The sequence below is a fragment of the Lolium rigidum genome, chromosome 4, assembly GCF_022539505.1.
Source record: "Lolium rigidum isolate FL_2022 chromosome 4, APGP_CSIRO_Lrig_0.1, whole genome shotgun sequence".
Classification (NCBI taxonomy): domain Eukaryota; kingdom Viridiplantae; phylum Streptophyta; class Magnoliopsida; order Poales; family Poaceae; genus Lolium; species Lolium rigidum.
This window is the reverse complement of record NC_061511.1, coordinates 146,733,219-146,753,863: the sequence shown is the minus strand read 5'-3', so window position 1 is coordinate 146,753,863 and position 20,645 is coordinate 146,733,219. Positions and strand designations below refer to the sequence as shown.

Here is a 20,645-nt window from a genome sequence, read left to right as displayed (position 1 = left end):
CTAAGCGGTACTACCGCTTTTGGGAAGCGGTACTACCGCTCCGAGTTCGAATTCCCGGATCTGGTCCACGTGGACGCGAGCGTGACTTTTCTCGCGAATGCTATTAACGTTGGTACTACCGCTAGAGGTACCGCTCGAGGTACCGCAATGGGGTCCAAACCTTACTGGATCCAAAGCGGTACCGGAGCGGTACAAGAGCGGTACTGCTGTAACTAGTTACGGTACCTGGGCGGTACCGTGGGCGGTACTACCGCTCCAGGTACCACAGAGGTACCGCAACTCGTACTGTGGGACAATTCCAGCGCAGAACTCAGAGCGGTACCGTGGGGCGGTACTTATAGGGGTAGCGGTACCGGTAGTACCGGCCTGGCTAAAACTGGTTTTCTCCCCTTTTGATCTTTAGCCATGTCACCTCGCGATACACACACAAAACCAGAAAACCTATAACTACGCTTCAGTCCTCCGATCTTGACGTGTCCAGACGAGGTTACCGTGCACTTGCAAATCTAGTAATAATACTCAAGACACACGGTGAGATAACTCAAGTGTTGTCATCAAACACACAAAACATGGAGTTTAGACTTTGCTCTTTCACATGGCCACCATATTTGTCTACATATGTTCTAATCAGGTGTGTGACCTCGTCAAGAAACGGGTTAGAGAATGGACCTTGGATACAACTCGAGCACCCGACCGGCTGCAGACGGTGGCCTCCCTCCGGCTATAAATACCCATCTCCCCGTAATCACCGACTGTTTCCCGTTCCCCTACCTACACAACACAACACAAACCAGCCAACCCTGCCTCCCTGCCGACCAAACCCTACGCACGCCCGCTCCTCCGATCCACCTCTCCCCGATCTATATAAAAGACCACCGATTTTGAATTCTTCCCCCGGATTCCTCCGCAGCTCCTCCGAATCGGAGCCCCCCGCGCTGTCGGGGTCGGGATCTGAGGTGCTTTAATTTGGGGGTGGATGGCGGCGGCGGAGGCGGCGCTGGAGGGGAGCGAGCCGGTCGATCTCTCCCTGCACCCCTCCGGCATCGTCCCCACGCTCCAGTAAGCCCCCTCCCATCCCTCAAAGATCCTCTTGCCGGGGGGATTTTCTTGGCGCCGCTTCTAGATGGGCGCTCGTTGACTGCTTTGCTGCGAAATAATGCGCGGATGAACTCGATTTGGTTGGATTCATTCCGCTTGCGAGGAAGAAGGGAGTTTTACAGATCGACCCAGATATAGTCATATACTAATTAATCGAGACAGGCTCATAAAAAATTAGTACATTTAAATTAAAACACGTACCTTAATTGGAAATAACTCTTGAGTTGTTGCTGAGTTAGGATCGATTCTTTTGGAGTGCATGACCTGAAATGATTTGCTTTTGTGGTTGGATTGTACTGGCGATGGATTGGGCACACATTGGAAGATTTCTTTGGTCCATGATGCTTACTGCTGACTAATAGTAGATTATAGTAACTAACTAATATTGAGGTCCTGTTCGGAGAAAATTTAATGTTGAGGTCATATTTTGTGTTGGATCTCTGGGTTTGCAATTTACGCTACACCCTGGCTTAAATGCTCCGGAATGCATGGAACTTAGATAGAATGTTATCAATTTGGTTGGATTCTGCTAGCGAGGAAGGAGGGCGCGCGCTGTAGCAGTTTTACAGATTGACCCGATATACTCATATAATTAATCAAGATACACAGATGGAAAGTACATTTAAAAAAACATGAAAATAATTCTCGAGTTGCTGCTTAGTTAGGATCGATCTTCCCAGTGCATGAGCTGAATTGGATTTGGTTTTCTGGTTGGATTGTACTGGCGATGGATTGGGACACACATTGGAAGATTTCTTGGTCATAGACCAAATAAAATCATACAGTTGTGGGTCATGATGCTTGGTGCTGACTAAAAGTAGATTAATAACTAACTAATATCGAGGTCCCATTCAGAGAAAATTTTAATGTCGAGGTCATATTTTGTGGTGGATCACCGGGTTTACAATTCGTACCACACCTTGGCTTAAATGCTCTAATGCATGGAATGGTTGGATTCCACTAGTGAGGAAGGAGGGCACGCCCTGTAGGAGTTTTACAGATCGACCCGATATAGTCATGTAATTAATCAAGATACACAGATGGAAAGTACATTTAAACTAAAATATGTCAATTAAAGATAATTCTTGAGTTGTTGCTGAGTTAGGATCGATCGTTTGGAATGCATGAGCTGAAATCGATTTGGTTTTGTGGTTGGATTGGGCTGCACATTTGAAGATTTCTTGGTCCATGATGCTTAGTGCTGACTAATTGTAGATTATAATAACTAATATTGAGGCCCTGTTCGGAGAAAAATTAATGTTGAGGTCATATTTTGTGTTGGATCTCCGGGTTTGCAATTCGTGCTCCACCTTGGCTTATTAAATGCTCCGGAATACATGGAACTTAGAATGTTATCAATTTGGTTGGATTCCGCTGGCGAGGAAGGAGGACGTGCGCTGTAGGAGTTTTACAGATCGACACGATATAGTCATAGTATAATTAATCAAGATACACAGATGGAAAGTACATTTAAAAAAAACACGAAAATAATTCTTGAGTTGCTGCTTAGTTAGGATCAATCTTCCCAGTGCATGAGTTGAAGGATTTGGTTTTGTGGTTGGATTGTACTGGCGATGGATTGGGACACACATTGGAAGATTTCTTGGTCATAGACCAAATAAAATCATACAGTTGTGGTTCATCATGCTTGGTGCTGACTAAAAGTAGATTAATAACTAACTAATATTGAGGTCCTGTTCAGAGAAAAAATTTAATGTCGAGATCATATTTTGTGTTGGATCACCGGGTTCGCAATTCGTGCCACACCTTGGCTTGAATGCTCTGGAATGCATGGAACTTGGTATTAATTCGGTTGGATTACACTAGCGAGGAAGGAGGACGTGTGCTGTAGGAGTTTTACAGATCGACCCTATATAGTCATATAATTAATCAAGATACACAGATGGAAAGTACATTTAAACTAATATACGTTAATTTAAAATAATTATTGATTTGTTGCTGAGTTAGGATCGATCTTCCCAGTTCATGAGCTGAAAAAAAGACAGCTATTTGAGGGAATGCAGCATGGGCCCTATAACTTGCTTTTCTATTTCCAACCAAAGCTAGAAGAGCAGCTCGTCTATCCTGAGTTTTCGTGTCTAGCTTGCTTGCTCACTTCCTATAACAGCAATCAAAGAAAATCTCGGTGGATTTGGTTTTCTGGTTGGATTGTACTGGCGATGGATTGGGACACACATTACAAGATTTGTTGGTCATGGACCAAATAAAATCATGCAGTTGTGGTTTATGGTGCTTCGATTAATTTTGCTGGTTAAAAGTAGATTAATAACTAACTAATATCGAGACCCCAATCAGAGAAAAAATAATGTTGAGGTCATATTTTGTGTTGGGTCGCCGGGTTTGCAATTCGTGCCACACCTTGGCTTAAATGCTCTGGAATGTATGTAACTTAGAATGGTAGACTAGAGGGTTGAGTGAATGTGGTCAAATGTTGAGTGAGATTTACTAGAGTACTACCAGTTTGGGAGAAAGAAGCAGTGCTAGATACAAATAGTTGAATTTTAAACATCACTTCCTCTGCATTCAGGCTTGCATGCTAAATTATCAGGTAGAACTTGTTCAGTGCACAGTGTTTGAATTCACTAGACATTTATTTTGCTGTCATATTTGGCTTTCAGAGGAAATAGTGTTCTGTGATGTGTTTATTTTAGTACTGATGTTCTCGGTGTATTCTGGTCTTATGACAGGAATATAGTGTCAACGGTCAACTTAGACTGTAAATTGGACCTGAAAGCAATAGCTCTTCAGGCACGCAATGCAGAATATAACCCCAAGGTGAAATCATTATCTGTATACATTGTTACATGACATTTATTTTTCTCCTATTGGGCTATTCATACTGTATTTAAAAGTTTCATGAATATTGAAAGTGGTCTGGTGCTATATTTCAAAAACATCCAAGTGCTGTCACTTTGCTATCACTGACAAGTCTACTGCAATTGCATGTCTTTGTGTCTCCTGCTTTGGGGATGGTGAATAACCTGGTTTAAGAGTTAGTGATGCTGTACATGTGTTCTTTTCTGGAACCCCAACCTAAAGACCCTTCCGAATTCGTGTTTATACACTGTGAACGTGCAGAGTAATTGTCAGATATATCAATAGCTTAGTTTTTTGTTCAGTAGTAAGTTGCTTCAAGGGTTTGCCAAGAGAGCGTCGAGTCTACCTGACTACCTTTTATTTAAGAGGAAAATGAGGAGTTGATGATACATGGTTCCTCTGTTGTACTCTGCATTTTACTAAATAAAGCTAAGGCTGTTTAGAACTTGCACTCATATGTAGCTAATTTGTACTCTTAGCAGGTTAATATGATCTGTTTTATTGTGTCAAATAGCTGCCATCGACTGACCCTCTCTTGCTGTTCTGATGTATGCAACCCTGTTCAAGCAGCATATAGTTTATGTATTGCTAACTGTCTGTTTTTAAACAGCGTTTTGCTGCAGTTATCATGCGGATAAGAGAACCAAAAACTACTGCACTGATATTCGCATCTGGAAAAATGGTAAGGTTAAGTTTCTGTATATCAGATGCAGTATATGTTCTTTTGTAGTCTGATTACTAAATGTCTTTGGAGCTGGTACTGTTGCACAATTGAAAATTAACGCCAATTCCCCATAAACACTGACTGTTTCTTTTGTGCGACATCTTGTCAGCAGTCATTTATCAGAATTATATGTATTAATCTGTAAAGACCCTCTAAATATCAGCAGCCATCGGAAATAAAGTTTTGTTGAGAATGTTTGGTATTGGTTTGGTACTTGAATTCGATTAAAAAAAGTTCTTGGGGTATCTGTGTCTCTCATTCGCTTTGATCGAGACCAAAAAAAAAGTAGCTTCCTTTCATTTTTGTTGGGTTTCATATCTAGCCTACCCCAACTTGCTTGGAAAAAGGCTTTGATGTTGTTGTTGCAGTGGTCTTTGTTAACACTTGGGTAAAAGTAGGCTGATAGTTATATCAGAGAGTTACTATCTTAGTGGCCATCCTCACCATTACACACTGATGCAAAGTATTCCCATTGCTGCATTATCAGGTCTGCACTGGAGCAAAGAGTGAACAGCAATCGAAACTTGCTGCTAGAAAGGTATTACCTGCCTTTCTTTCTCTCTCATACATATCAAATGTATTTGCTTAGAGATTTCTGAAATTTTAAATGTTTTTCTGTTTTCAGTATGCTCGTATAATCCAGAAGCTTAGCTTTCCTGCAAAATTCAAGGTACCTATCCAATACTTGTATAAATTGTGCATGTTTGTACCTTAATAAAAATTAGTTTGCTGAATGTTTGTTAATTCTGTAACATCAGGACTTCAAGATCCAGAATATTGTTGCATCTTGTGATGTCAAATTCCCTATAAGGCTTGAGGGCCTCGCATATTCTCATGGCGCTTTCTCAAGTGTAAGTTACTAAGTTGAAGACTATGATTCCTGTTAGCACTAGTTTACCAGGCATTGTATTTTCCTTTCTTGGAACTTTTCTTTTTGTCTTGTTTCTGTACTGATATTTGATACGGTTTTGCTCCACAGTATGAGCCAGAGCTATTTCCTGGCCTGATTTATCGGATGAGGCAGCCTAAGATTGTCCTACTAATTTTTGTTTCAGGCAAGATTGTTCTGACTGGAGCAAAGGTTTGTAGTCATTTCCTGTGGGTTTCTCTATTACTCAATCATAATCGCGCTCTATCTGAGCTGTTCCATTTGTAGGTGAGAGAACAGACGTATACAGCCTTTGAGAACATATATCCTGTCCTCACAGAGTTCAGAAAAGTTCAGCAATGATGGTATGATTCCTACAATTGTCTATAAGTTGGGAATAGAATATGAAATATATTTTTCCATTGACAAGTTGGATCATTAAAGCTGGATTTGTCCTTTTTGCTGCTCAAGTGCATGTGGTGCTTCTTATATTTTTGTTTGCGGTGTTTTTTGGACTGCGATGAGTGGTTGTTTTCAGAAATTAATAGTACAGATTTTCGTCTGTGCAGAGGACTTTGGAAGGAAGCAGAATTGGAGATATTGTTGCTTGCGTCCCGCTCCAACTTCCAAGTGTACATATAGCCTGGTTTCCAGTGGAGCATATGCTGTCCATCAGATTTGGATTTTGGAGTACCTGTAGTCGCAATCGACTTGAGTCTTGTTTTGTGATGGATCATGACTGAAGATGATATCTTTCAGGGACAGTTGTTATCACCTGAATTGATCTGTGGAAGGCTAATGAGACCAAACAGATTTTGCTCCTGGATTCTAGTGTCTTTTCTGAATGGTTCTGATGATGAAGAGGCAACCAAGTGTGTTTTTGTTTCTTGACATGTTAAAAGGACTTCTGGCAATGTTGGGCAAACTTATGGGTCAAATAGGAAAAGGAACTTGTATCTACCTTTTTAGCCATTTGATCGCTCAAACCATTTCTACCTTTGTTGGCTTCTCACTCATAGCTTTCAAAAGAAGGCACTTAAAAAATTGGGCATTTAACGCCTGCTGATTTTTTTTGGTATGTTTCATTTCATTTTCAACGATAACTCAACCGTGAAAACAATGGTAAAGTTATAAAACAAGGCGTGCCTAAAAGCAAGAAAAGTTCCACATGCTCACAAAAATGCATGACAGCATGAACAGCACCACCAGCTTCACTTTTATTTTCCATCTATGGCAAAAGCTTTCTTTTTCTCCACATATGACAAAAAAAAAGATTGCATATGCAATTTACACATCTGTTGCTTCACGCACGATAAAAAGTTTTACAGCATCAGCTTCACTTTTTTTCGAGTTGTTGTATTGTACTTTGGGGAAAAGGGAGGGTGGTTCACATGAGTTTGGCCTCTCTGCCTAGTGCCTACTAGCCTTTCTTGCGTGTCATAAAAGGGAGGGAAACGAGCACGAAAACATTGAAAGGATTCTTGTACTACTGACTGGAAAATAAATGAAATGCAGACTGGACAAGGAATAAGATATGCTGCAGATTTCTCTCATTATTTGCAAATTCATAAGAGGATATATCCTCTGCACGTTTTAATATCAAATTGATAGTCGCTGTCAGTACACTAGAAACAACTATCGTACTAGCTTTACAAGAAACTTCTCTAGTAAGAAGAATTATTTCTTGAACGATAACATCAAAAATATCTTAAACCAAGTATATTTTGATGTTTTGCTAATACCAAGTATATTTTGAAGTTTTGCTAATTTGCAGCTGACTTTCAATTCAATTTGACATTGTTCGCCTTTTCATCTATGCTATCCCTATTAATTTCATATGGTACAGAAAGAGAAATATACGACTATATTGAAGTGAAAATAGGCAAGATGATGCTTAGAGCATCTCCGGCGATAGCCCCTACTATTGGCCCCTTAGACCTCAAAGAGGGGTTGGGCCCACTTTTCCAGCCCCAAAACAATACACAAATTTCAACAATATCCACTAACTGCGTGTGTACTCAATCGCAAATGTGACTAATTGGTATATGGGACACATGTAATGGTGGCGATGGGGGCCTCTGTATATAAGGTCGTGGGTCTAGGGGCTTGTCTAGCTCTTGACGCAGGGACCTGCTGAAGTGGCTTTTTATGGCCTTGCTCCCAAAAGCGAAAGTATGGGCTTATGTAGAGGTCTTTCCGATGATGGTATTAAAAACTCTAATTAAAACAATTTTGATACTAGGGAAGAAGGTTTCTATCTCATCCAAAAACGGGGTTTTTACCATTCCATAATTCCATTGGGCACCTCACTAGGGATAAATAATTTCTTATATCTTATTGCCCATATAGTAATTGTCTACATGATCTTGTTTGCCCCTACTCTGTTTACCTTAAACTTAGTTGAAGGAGTTTTCCCTTCCAAGGGAGTATTAGTGAGATGTGTTGCATCATCTCTATGCTAGGATGTGATACCCATATGAATGTGTACCAATCACTTCATGTTAATTTGATGTCACTCTTAATTTGTTATTTATTGCTATATTCGTGTGCAACCATGTTTATGAGAGAGGTCAAGTGAAACCATGAATCCCATACCATTTTAATCCATAAGAAACACCATTTACTTTATTTTGTATTTTTTTTGTTCTAGCCTTAATTAAACATGACAATCCAAAATATCTAGCTTTACTTTATTTATGTGATGAGAAGTTCTTGCAGTGTTGTGCCACTTATCTCACAACAACCCTATATATTTCGGCAACTTACTTTTTTGACTTTATTTAAAAAATTGCTTATAAATAGTTGTGCTTGACAAAACACCTCGGTGGAGTTGGGACATAAAACCATTTCTTTTGCATTTTTAGGTTGATCGAAGAGGATTAAGGATATAACCATTTTCTCCGAGAGTTTGATATAAACTCTTGAGTCACTCATGTGGGTTAAATTACGCTTGTTTAATCACTTGACCCTTGTCGTCCCAACAAGTTGGTAAATACGCGTAGTTTTGTTGCTATCACCCGCCGATGAAGAACAACCACGCCGAAGCACCGCCCTACACTAAACAGCTCCTTTTGGCTACTCAATGCCGCCAAACATGTCATCGAGAAGGAGATCGGCTAGAGAGACCTTATTTGACGCACAACCACCCGATCAAGACGGTGCCACCACAAAATCCTAAAACTATATTCTTGAATCCATGTCTAACATCCACAACAAGTGCCCCCGGTGCCTCTCGCCGCTAGAGTAGCAATCCGAGTGGAGGGGAATCGACAATCTCGTGGTATAGTCGGATGTCGCCTAGGGTTTTCTAGAGGACGGGAAGCCTTCTGGCATGAGCCATGTATGGTACTAATGAAAAAAAAATTATCGTTGCCAATTCTGTTTTGGATATTTATTACCATACTAAGAAAATTCTCTTGCTTAACACATGTCATGGATTTTTTGACCCCAAGATAAACCTCACAATATCATTATCTTCTCAAACGAGAAAAACCCCTCCAGCAACCAAAACACAATTGGCATGTCAAACTAACAATTGGTAAACCCTAAAACCCCCCCATGATTTTTTTTTGAACCGTGCAACCGCCCAAATTATAATCACCCAAACCCTAAACCTCATGACTAAGCAAAAGAGAGACATGTCTTGGGCCTTTTTTCTCCCAATGGGGTAAAAATCCGGCCTTTTTCGGCGCACACAATCGTAACCCCAACGCGCTCTCCCCACAGCTGTTCTCTCTTCTTCCCCATAAAAACCTCCGCTCGGGGCCAAAAAGCTCGCGGAATCCCTACCCTCTCTCTATCTCTTCTTTCTCTCTCTACCCTCCCTCCCCCTCTCTCCTCCCTGCGTGCTTCAGCCGTCTTGGAGGCGGCTGCCTGGGGCAGCATGGACGTGCACCGACTACCGAATGCGGCGGCGGCCGCCGCCGCCGGCCTGGGCGACTTGTTCCCCCACGAGCCCGCCATGGTCAGTTTCTTTCCCCCTCCCCCTCCCGCTTTCTTGTTCCCCTAGGATTCTTCTATGTATTGCTTGCCCAGAAATAGGGCTTTGGGCTGCGGTTGCTTGCTTCGGTGGCAAGAAAGATGGGTTCTCTTCTTGGTTTTTCAATGCTTTTTTGGGGGTTCGGACTATTGGGGGTCTAGGCGCCGCCAGTCCAAGAATTACGGGGTTTAGGTGCAGTTTTCTGCTTGAGCCCTAGGTTTTGTTGGTTCCTTATCTGTGTTCTTCCCCCACTTCGGGATGAACTATTACTGCAACATTAAAGAAATGCTGATTTTGTTCCTGTTTTGCTTTTTTACTGCTCTGTTCTTCCGTGGCAGAGGAATTTTCTAACCCGTCTGTTTAGGTTTGTGTCCGTCCATCTATTGGGAGATTAAATTGGTTGGAGGGAATAATTTTGCAATTTGTTGAAGAAATTCAACGGTAACTGTCGGCTGCCGAGGGGATATTTTTCCCCTGCAGCAGTTGTGCCTTTCTTTTCTCGCCCTAGGGTTTATGCCGGATTCTTGCAATCTACCCATTGGGAAAAGTAGCATACGGGTGTTTCCTTTCTTGTGACATCACCTGGAGGAAAAACAATGCGCGTCCTGATGACCTTCAATGTCGATTTGCATATGTTCCTGGCGTCCTGTCATTGTCATTGCACAAGTGCACTCACTGTTGATACAGATTGTGACAGAGATATTCTAGTTTTGTATCAATTTGCGTGGAAACTTTAGGGCAATGGCACTCAGCAATCTTAACTTTGTGTAATAAGGGACACTTCAGTTTTTGCTTTGTGTCAATTTCTGTGGAAACTCAAGGATTGGAAACATTGGCAATGCACCCAGCACCTCGTTATTGTAGCTTTGTGTGTCAATTCGAGTTGAAACTCTAGGACTGGAAACATTGACAACCCACTTGAAGAATTTAAGGAGATATCTTTCCATGAATCAGTTCAGTTCCTCGTATTCAGGGTGACTGAAAGTTTGCCATAGCCTTTGCCACTCAACTGTTCAATTGCATCCTGATGAGAGAAACTGCCCACTGTGGTGGTTTCTGTTCCGTGGTGCTTAATTGCATTGTAAATGCTTGACCTGTCATTATGTTCAAAAGTATGTTCCAGAAAATTAAATTGGTATTGAAACCTACATTTTCTTCATGAAGTCCTAGGTTCATAACTTGCAATTCCCCCAAGCAGTTCCGCATGGATAATGTTTGTTCTTTGATGGTTTGTTCTTAGGAAATACAGTAGTTCAAAAGAAAATACACGTTGACTATCTATAGGAGTTTGTTCTTTGATAGTTTTTCTTCAGAAATCTATTGGCCAAATTGATTGCTCCATGCTTCTGCTTCACTTTATTTGTGTGCCCATATTGCTAAGGGCAATCCTAACCGAGTAAGGCTTGCCTGTAGTTCCATCCGTTTGTTTTATCCTCACATGCTTGTTTGTTGCAGAAATTGTAGAAAAGAACCTTTATGAAAAAGGATATTTCCTCACAGTTGTGTAATTCCTTCTAGAAATAGATTCAGAAACAATCACTTTTGCAATTTTATCTAACATGCCACGTGCTACTCTTTGATTTGCAGGAAAACGAGGATAGCAACACAGTGTGGCTCTCCGGCTATTTAGAGGACTGTTTGTCTAGACCTGCATCCTACCCTGTCTCCCCAGAACAAGCAGCTGGAAAACCGGGATTACCACATCCTTCATCTTCCAATCCCAGAAGAAAGAAAAGAAGCCTGGCCTCTGTTATAAGAGAGAGCGATGAAGAACACTATGTCACGGTGTTTGTTGAGCCACCACTACTACTTGATCAGAAGGATTGGCTAGCAGAGAGTGAGCTCATCCTCCCCAAGAAAGAGAAAGACCAAGAACTTGTCCAACAACAGGAACATGAGGAAGAATATAAGCTCAATATGACTGCACCAATGCAGTTCCAACAAGAACAGGTGGTGAGGAGGTGTAGCATTTGTTTGTCCAACCTAGCACCACAGTGGCAGGGTTCAATGCCATTGTGTAGCGCATGCAGCCTGAGGCTCAAGGCAGGGAACGGGTTCATTTCCATGGAGCGCTGCGGCCAAGAAATCTATGAGGAACAAGATCAAGGAAGGGGCCAGGATAAGAGGAGGATCAAGAAGACCACACATTTTGGAGATGATGATGAGCCTCCACAGGAGAAGAGGAAGATCAAGAAGACTGCTGCACCTGTGGATGAGGAGTTTCAGCAGGCGAAGAGGAAGTTCAAGAAGGCCACATATGTGAACGAGGAGCTCCCACCGGAGGAGCCAGTGAAGAGGTGCACCCACTGCATGTCCTACAAGACCCCGCAGTGGAGGACCGGCCCCTTGGGGCCTAAGAGCCTATGCAATGCGTGTGGCGTGAGGTACAAGTCTGGCAGGCTGCTGCCAGAGTACAGGCCCGCCAACAGCCCGACCTTCGTGAGCTTCATGCACTCCAATTCTCACAAGAAGGTGATGCAGATGAGGAAGACCGTTGATGATATGTGATCTGCTGGTGATCAGGAATATTCTGCTGAACCTGTCGGGCTTTAGAAGCTATTTGGCTGGTAGTCGTGTAGATGATGAGAGAAGCGGATGCGAAAATCCAGTTAGGTCTTCAGTTCAGACTCTTTGTTAGCTCTAGCTCTAGCAGTTCTTTCGCTTCAGAGAACATTTCTCTAGTCTTGGATTCGTTGTTACGGATGGTTGGTTGCTACAATATTATTAATGCTGCCATTATATTGCAACGTTATGCGATCACCTCCCTCAGAGTTGAATTGCTGTTGTGCTTGTGCATGATGTGATCTTGGCACTAGTGAAAGAAGTGGTTCATCCACCATATATGTTTGTCATTGACTGTTTTCTAGGCTGAAACAGAAATTCTTTAGTTACAAAATTTTGCAAGAGAAGTACCCAGCATGATCAGACAAGCCAATTGTCAATGCAGATAAAATGTTGGATAAGTAATATCTGGTGCAATGTGTTGTGTATGTTGTTCATGGTCACAGTTCTTTTTTACATTGTTCCTTTCCAGAAGTGGAAATCTCTGTGTGCTTTTGTAATGAGAGATATATTTCTTTTCTTTTTGTAAACCTGAGTACCAGATAGGTTTGGACCATGCAGGATCTGAATTTCTTGTTTCAAAATTGTTAGTCTGCAACATTGCCATGACAGAACATTACTTTCTGGGAGTCAAATAGTACTCCAGATCAGAATGTACTGGCTGGATTCGTGAAACAAACCTGCTCCAAGTCTGAGGCAGCAAAGCTCTCTCGTCATAATTCAGAGACAACTTTGTATGGCTCAGTCAGTGGTGATGATTGACCATGATGCAGTTGGGCAAGCAGGTCCGTTCTTTCCTTTCTTCTTCATGTGAAAGGAAAGGAAAGGTCTTGCCTGCCTTTCTGCTGTTCCACTTACACCATCATGGATCTTTTGCTGTTTATGTCAAAATTTTATCTCTCCATGTATATTTGGAGCAGTACAAGTTAAGCCCTTTCTAGTGCACACATTTTTTTCTTCTTCTTTGACCTTACTTAGTGTAGTAATAATAAGTGGTAAGAGCATCTCTAGCCGCGCCCCAAAGGGATTTGGGGCGCCCCGGATAAAATTTTGTTCCCAGCCGCGCGCTCCAAAGCCCCCTTCAGTCCGGCGCGGCCCAATACGTTGTCCGGCGCCCCGAGCCTGTCCCCGTTGCACATGGGAGCTCCGGGCACGCTGGATACAACGAAAAGCGTGGCGGGCTCCCACCTGTCGGCGACCACTTCCATAACCGTTGGTTCGCACCTTTTATTTCTCGTCGCATCTTCCCTCCCGCGCCTCCCACCCTCCGCTGCCGCTCGATTTGCCGGCCATTTCGACGACAAGTCTCTTCTGAGTTGATACACAGGACGACTACCTTCACATGAGTGAGTCTACTGCCATTGAGTGCATGTACAAGTTTTGCCGAGCTGTGGGAGGATAGTTTGTCAAATACTACTTGAGAGGGTCAACTGAAGAAGAGACTGCAAGGATCATGGCACAAAATGCTGCGAGAGGATTCACTGGGATGCTTGAAAGCATCAATTGCATGCACTGGTCATGGAAGAACTGCCTGTTTGCTTGTCAAGGTATATACAAAGGGCTTCATGGATATTGCAGTGTGCTGCTTGAAGCTGTGGCAGATTATGACCTGTGGATTTGGTATTCTTTCTTTGACATGGCGGGATCAAACAATGACATCAATGTGTTGCAACAGTTCCGGTGTTCAACAAACTAGTGGAATGTCATACTCCACCGTGCAACTATGAGATCAATGGCCACAAATATACCAAAGACTATTATCTAGCCGATGGTATATATCCAAAATGAGCCACTTTTGTCAAAACAATCCCGACTCCATCAGGTCAGAAGAATTGCCACTTAGCTTCGTGACAGGAGGCTTGCAGGAAGGATGTCGAGCGGGCATTTGGTGTGCTTCAAGCTCAATTTGCAATTGTCCGGTACCCTGCTCTAAGCTGATCTCACGACCAAATGTGGAAGGTAATGCAGGCTTATGTGATCATGCACAACATGATCATCGAGGATGACCACAAGAATCATGCCAGAAGACATGTTGATCCCTATGAGTGTCAAGGCCCTCTTGCGGAGGTTGATCATGAGTTGCCTGTAGATTTTGCTATTTTCCTCGCCATGCACGCAGAGATCCGTGACAGCAATGTTCACGAGCAACTTCAAAATAATCTCGGAGGATCAAAGGATTATCAGCAAATGCCGCGGCACCTTGATCTAGCCCCATTTATTACATTTGTTTAGTTGTTTTATTGTTTGTTGCATTTTATTTTGAAAACAATTTTGCCAAACATATTTATTTGTATGCTATATTTAATAAATGATTGTGTTTTCGAAAACCCAATAAAAAAGTTTAGGGGCAGCATTTGGAGGTCGTGGCTAGGGAGCGACGTCCTCCAAATACGACACGAAGAAAACACGTCCCCTAAACGCTCAATCCGGCTCCGTTTGGGGACGCTTCTGGAAATGCTCTAAAAGCACCAGATATTTGTGCTGAGCTAGCTTTGTCACAGTGTTGCTTTGTCACAGTGTTGAAGCTAGGGATAGTTCTACTTGTATGAAATAAAGTACTTAGAGCTGGTAGAAATAAAGTTCAAGTATCTACGTGGGCAGCCACGTGCACAAACTCCCTCAACATGCCAAGTTGTCAACCATGCCAATATCAGATATTTATATGCCCAGATGACATCAACATTTTCTAGTTGCACTCTAAGCATAGAAGCTGGTCAAATCTCTTTTGATACACATGGAAGGCCAACAGTAGTACTTGGTTCCTAGAATCAATGCAATGCATGATGTGTACCCCATTGTGGCATGGCAACAGCACTTGCCAGTACAGTCACCGGAGCATGAACATAGCCTGCATCACACCTTTTTGTCCTGTCAAGCCCTAGCAGCTAGCCGCAAGCAAGGACTAGGAACACCAATAATTCAGCACTACTGTTTGACATTCTATGTGAACTATTTTTCCTACAAAAATGAACATTCTGACATGTAGGGCACCATGATACTTTATTTTCACACCGGCTTGACATGGACCACTGAGGAGTTCAATGTACAGGGGAGAGAGAATGCAAATTGGAAAACAGCAGAAGGTCAACACAAAGTATGAAAGTATTATCCAATGCTTGCTACACAAAGTGGAATTAAACTTGACACCAAAGCTTGATAGGACTTGTATGTCGGACCAACACAAGCAGAGATACCAAAGCTTTATTTCTGCCTGACTCCTAGGGACAGAGAGATCGTCATCCGAAAATAGCTCTAGCAGTTTCGCGGTTTAGGACTCGATGGTCACTCGACCACCATGCTCTCAGCCTCCTTCTTGATGGAGTGGAAGAGCACCGACGAGAGGTAGCGCTCTCCAAAGCTCGGGAATACAACCTACATATAGAGTAAAATGTCAACCTTGGAATGTAGTGAAAATGAAATGGCTGAATCATTGTATAAATTGTTGCTAAAAGTCTCTCTTCACATGGTGGGGGTATGTTAGATTGCAGTATAACAATTGACAAATACAGATGTTCCCTATAGGGCATGCAAATGTAGTATATATGTAGTACTACATTATATATCGATTTTTTTGTGCTTAAAAGATTATGGCAGCATATGCTAGAAACTACCAGGAGGAAATGCGTCACTTACGACAAAAAGTTTTCCTGCATTCTCAGGCCTCTGAGCAACCTTGATTGCTGCAGCCGCAGCAGCGCCAGAAGATATTCCAACCTACACACATTTAGATTGTCAATGGCCGAGGCAAATACATGATTCTGCATGATCCATATGGACGATAAATGTCAGACAGAAATCCCACCAGCAATCCTTCTTTCAGAGCAAGGGACTTGGCCATCTCAATAGATTCATCACTTGAAACCTGCCAAACAATTTGAATGACCAAAAGGTTACACAAGGTAAAAGAAGCAGAGCAGTATGTAAAGATAACCAGGAAATATCCATCGAACTTCTAGTATCTTTTCCAGAGTACTACTAGACAAACTTCTAGTCTCACAAGAGAAAGGTAAAAGTAGCAGCTAAGCAAAACAGAACGTGGCACAAAATTGCTCGTATAGTGCCTTCTCTACAATACAACTTAATAAAAGAGGAAACTCACTTGTATGGTTTCATCAATGATGTCAACGTCCAAGACACCAGGGATAAAACCAGCTCCAATTCCCTGGATCTTGTGTGGCCCTGCTTACGAGAATTTGGATCTCATGAGTCCAGAACAGGCAGTGTCAAGAATCAAAGCAGAGTATTGTTGGTCCAAACTGGTCCTGAAGGTTCCTCTTCCTAACTGGGATATCTTGCTTTTTATCATGAGGTCGCATTTATAATGGTTAAGCATCTGATAATTATTACTTATATTTCAAACGTATTGACAAGATATAAGGCAACGCAAAAGGGAAACTCCTAATGAGTTTTTTCTTAACTTCTAGTACACGTGGGGAAAAAATTAGTGCGATTACTCTGAAAACAAGCACAAGAGAATGAGATGCATTATTTGAACAAATGGAATATAGTAGAGAAGCAAAAGATTACCAGGCTTTCCACCATTTAAGACAGCACTCTCTGTCGGCTCCACACCATATAACTAACATAATGAAACACAATCAATCAGAAACTACTTCTCGTACATGAAGAATGATGAAATGTTGGTTAGTCAAAGTTGCCTGCTACCGTTGTAGCATAATTGGTAGTGCTTACTTTGATATTAGGATTTTGCTCTTTGAGGTATCGTCCGGATCCAGTAATGGTACCACCTGTCCCAATGCCAGATATAAGGCCATCAATTTTCCCTCCTGTGCCTTTCCAGATTTCAGGCCCAGTTGTCTCGTAGTGAATCTGCACGAGATATTCAAATCTGAGAATTGGCAACTCGAGTATAAAGATGGTCTTCAAACAAAAAAGTTCAACTGTGCTGCACCTTTGGGTTGGCAGCATTCTCGAATTGCTGAAGGATGTATGAGTTTGGTGTCTTTGCTGCCAGCTCTTCAGCCTTTTTGACAGCTCCTTTCATTCCCAAGAGTGGGTCAGTAAGGATCAGTTCAGCACCAAAAGCCTTCAATATGATTCTCCTCTCCATACTCATGGAGGCAGGCATCGTAAGTACAAGTTTGTAACCCTTTGCGGCAGCCATGAAGGCCAGTCCAATGCCTGTGTTTCCACTGGTTGGTTCAATCAGCACACTCTGGCAACCATTCATGTGGAAGGAAAAATATCAGCAAAACCAGATCCTAGCATTCTGATTTTTTTTTAGTAAATGTAGTTCTGTTAGCAGTTTGCAGAAAAAGCTCGCTACCAAATAAATGGTTAATACTTATTAGACTGAATCAAATGTGGCTAGATTCACAGTTATAATGTTAAGCTTGCTAGCAAGGGGCAACATACGATCATTCATCAAAGACATCCTGAAATATTATATAGATAGGTTCTATAAAAGTAGTTGGATCATGTAAATGGTAATCCAATAGCTAAGCTGGACCAATGAGCTCATGGATGGTTGACATAAAATACTTAGGCCAAGCATCTTCACAAGTCAAACAACTTGGCGCAGGAGAAAATGAATAATACCGGAAATCAAAGCCACATACATGAGCATTAGACTCTAAACACCGTCAGATATATTACTCTGATATAAATGGTCAAAGGGCATACGTGAAGGAAGACAAATTCGTCATGCCAAGTGAGGCATTCCATAATTAACTACTGAATTCAACTGGAAGAGACTAAATTCCATTGACTTGTTGTACGTCTCACCCTCAACCTCCTTCCTTTATGCGAATAGATTTATTTCTTTTAACAAATCCGTGTTTGTGATTTGTGGTTTTATATCACCACACTAGTTCTACAATATAAATCACATTCTTCGGCAAACCGGGCTCATGGCCATGCACAGTACTGCAGCCTACGCATGTTTCTGACCGCCCGAATACCTTTTGTGTTCTCTACTGAACTGAAGCCAATCAAGTTACAGGTAATTCAAAACAAAATCACAAGTGATAATTGTATTCCAGCAAGTGCAAATTATTATTTGTGACACCAAACCACTCCCAAACGGTATAAACTATAAAACAGGGAAGAACAACAGTCAACAGGGGGGCTGAGTGCCGATTTGATTTTACTCACCGTGCCTGGGGTTATGAACCCCTTCTCCTCTGCATCAGTGATCATGCTGTATCCAATCCTGTACAAGCACAAAACATGAGCATACAGAAGAAATCTTGCGCTCCAATCTTAACAAAAATAAATCACAGAATGATGAACCAAAGTCACCTATCTTACCACAGCGAACACACTGAAATAGGAAGCCTAACCAAAACTCTGGACTAACAAACCACGGATCGAAACTAAGAACCACATCACCTTTCAACCAGAGCTAGCAGGAGCAACCATACTGACTGTCACACATAGCCCAAGCTGAAGAGATTCTAAAACAAGGGAGGGAGGGAGGGAGGGGGTCTATTAATTAGCATAGCGGCGGCGACACCCACCTGTCCTTGACGCTGGAGCAGGGCTCCATGGACTCGAGCTTGGCGGCGACGCGCGCCACGCACCCATGGGTGACCGTGTTGAGGTACACCAGCGGCGTGTTCCCGATCAGCTGCACATCGGAAACAGAGTACGCAAGAATCAACCACCTGCCTTTCTAATCCAGCGCGGCGAGAATCGGTAGAGGACGCGGGCGCTCACCTCGGTGACGTCGTTGGCGATCGCCGGTGATGACGCCTCCCCCATCCCGCCGTCAACAAGCTTCACAGAAAGAAACATAGAAATCAATCAATCAATCGACAAAGAAAGAAAGAAAGAAATCATGTCAATAACTGCAAGAGGAAAGGGATCCTGTCAGTCATAGTTACCGATCTGGAACTCTGGCAGGGAAGTGATTCTCCTGGAAGCGGCGGCTGCTGGAAGTGGAGCAGGAACTGGGAGGAGCAGGCGGAGGCGGCGAGATTTTATACAGGCTGAGGTTGGTGGTGGTGGCGGAGAAGGGGAGAATGGGACAGGCCTGGGTCCGTACGCCGGGTCTACCGTGAGCCGTGACGCTGCGGGGTGGGTCCGGGCCGAGGTGCGCTCGAAGCCTTGAGGCTGCTCGCTGGTGCACGGCACGGCGGGGAACGGCGTTCGTTGAATCTGGACGGCGTTCGTGGCGCCAGCGTCCAAACACGGTTGAGTGTGAGTGAGGGGAAAGATGGGTATGATAGGATTATAAACTTTGAAAAAAATGAATTACGGAGTATCATGTTTTACAATTGACATCTTGCAAAAATGTTGAATTTTGTCCTTGGCCCAAAATACACTTGAGAATTTTTTAAGGACCGTAGACCGGTAATTCGATGGTATCGTTGTTGTCAAGGACAAGGCCTAATGGATTGGTGGCACATCATGAAGGGATGAATGGCTATGTGCAAGCAGGGTTGCGTCTTTGGAGATGCAGGTTCTGTCTTAAGCGATCCGCATCGTGTGGATAATGGATAATTATTCAGGTCTAGAAGTATTTTGGATTTTGAGGATTACCATCCCGTAGGTTGACAATTCAAGATGTCGTTGTTCCTAACTGGCTAACATTGACTTGAGAGTTCACCGATGACTTCTTGGGTCCTATTATTGACCCTATCTTTTTTGTCTTGGCATGTAAACCTTTGTTAATTTTTTTAATATATGGATTAAGAGAAAGCATTGTAATAGACTTTATGTTTGGTGGCATCACAGAACCTCATAATACATATAGCGATCATAGGTGACTCATTATGCAAAAGATATGATGATGACATGCATTGAACATCATAAATAAGGTACAGTTAGGATATGTAAACTCGAGGCATAACTCAAATGTCGTGAAGTGGATGAAATAGTAAGCTTTATTAACCCTTAGTTGCAAGCTAAAATACCCAAATTCACTCCAGCAAAAAGGAACCGCTAAGATTTGTTTGCTTCATTAGCATATGCACCCACATACGTCATTAGTATTTTTATACAAAATAAGTTCACTTTAAACCTCATAATAAATCATTAGTTGTATGGTTTGTGTGGTGGCCTTCTCCACAACCAATTGACGGCCCTTAGGGCATTCTCTGACCCTATTTAGTTCAATCAAATGAACTAGGTTCACAACAAACACATCCCTCCTAAAAAAGTATATTGAAATAGAGAGGGCCGGAAGGTACCCTAGAAGCCAGAAATTTGCACCTCCATGGCAACCACCAAGGATGAAACCCTAGGTTGGACGCCTTAATAATCTCACTTATATCATTCTTGCTGTGTAAAGGAACGTCATTGCTGATAGTGAGATATCTACCTTGACATCGGCAGTCTTGAAACTCCACGACTCCAGTCTTGATAGGAACTGTGTAAGTGTGTCTGTATGTCGACAATATGAAAACCATAGTTGTAGAAGTGCTAGGAATTGAGGTCACTCCTCGAAAAATGTACTAGTTATTCATGTCGTGTGCAGGATGGATAAATAAGTTGATTGTTTTATCCGTTATTGTTTTGAACAGAAGACAAAATTTGATACTTATGTGGGTGATTTTTCTGTAACTTCTCAAACAGTAGCATCCCAAAGGCAGGCCACTTCGCAGTTTCCCTCA

General features: G+C 42.4%; 3 protein-coding genes across 3 annotated transcripts; 2 read left to right on the top strand and 1 right to left on the bottom strand.

Annotated features, from left to right (window-relative positions):
• The first annotated feature begins 772 nt into the window (after window positions 1-772).
• LOC124705918 (TATA-box-binding protein 2) lies at window positions 773-6,486 on the top strand. The gene is made up of 9 exons (XM_047237600.1): window positions 773-1,059; window positions 3,807-3,894; window positions 4,547-4,618; window positions 5,148-5,198; window positions 5,286-5,330; window positions 5,419-5,511; window positions 5,640-5,741; window positions 5,817-5,893; window positions 6,098-6,486. Exons 1-8 carry the CDS (start codon window positions 977-979, stop codon window positions 5,889-5,891), a joined length of 609 nt encoding a protein of 202 aa, XP_047093556.1. The 5' UTR covers window positions 773-976; the 3' UTR covers window positions 5,892-5,893; window positions 6,098-6,486.
• Window positions 6,487-9,286: 2,800 nt separating this feature from the next.
• Window positions 9,287-12,267, top strand: LOC124708543 (GATA zinc finger domain-containing protein 12-like). The gene is made up of 2 exons (XM_047240223.1): window positions 9,287-9,492; window positions 11,095-12,267. The coding sequence occupies exons 1-2, from the start codon at window positions 9,412-9,414 to the stop codon at window positions 12,013-12,015; spliced, it is 1,002 nt and encodes a 333-aa protein (XP_047096179.1). The 5' UTR covers window positions 9,287-9,411; the 3' UTR covers window positions 12,016-12,267.
• A 2,783-nt stretch (window positions 12,268-15,050) lies between these two features.
• Window positions 15,051-18,978, bottom strand: LOC124705917 (cysteine synthase). Its single transcript, XM_047237598.1, has 11 exons — window positions 18,915-18,978; window positions 18,748-18,807; window positions 18,549-18,658; window positions 18,184-18,241; window positions 16,982-17,245; window positions 16,762-16,899; window positions 16,597-16,648; window positions 16,169-16,248; window positions 15,872-15,931; window positions 15,703-15,783; window positions 15,051-15,441 (listed from the first exon to the last, which is right to left on the bottom strand). The coding sequence occupies exons 2-11, from the start codon at window positions 18,790-18,792 to the stop codon at window positions 15,352-15,354; spliced, it is 978 nt and encodes a 325-aa protein (XP_047093554.1). The 5' UTR covers window positions 18,793-18,807; window positions 18,915-18,978; the 3' UTR covers window positions 15,051-15,351.
• Between the last annotated feature and the right edge of the window lie 1,667 nt (window positions 18,979-20,645).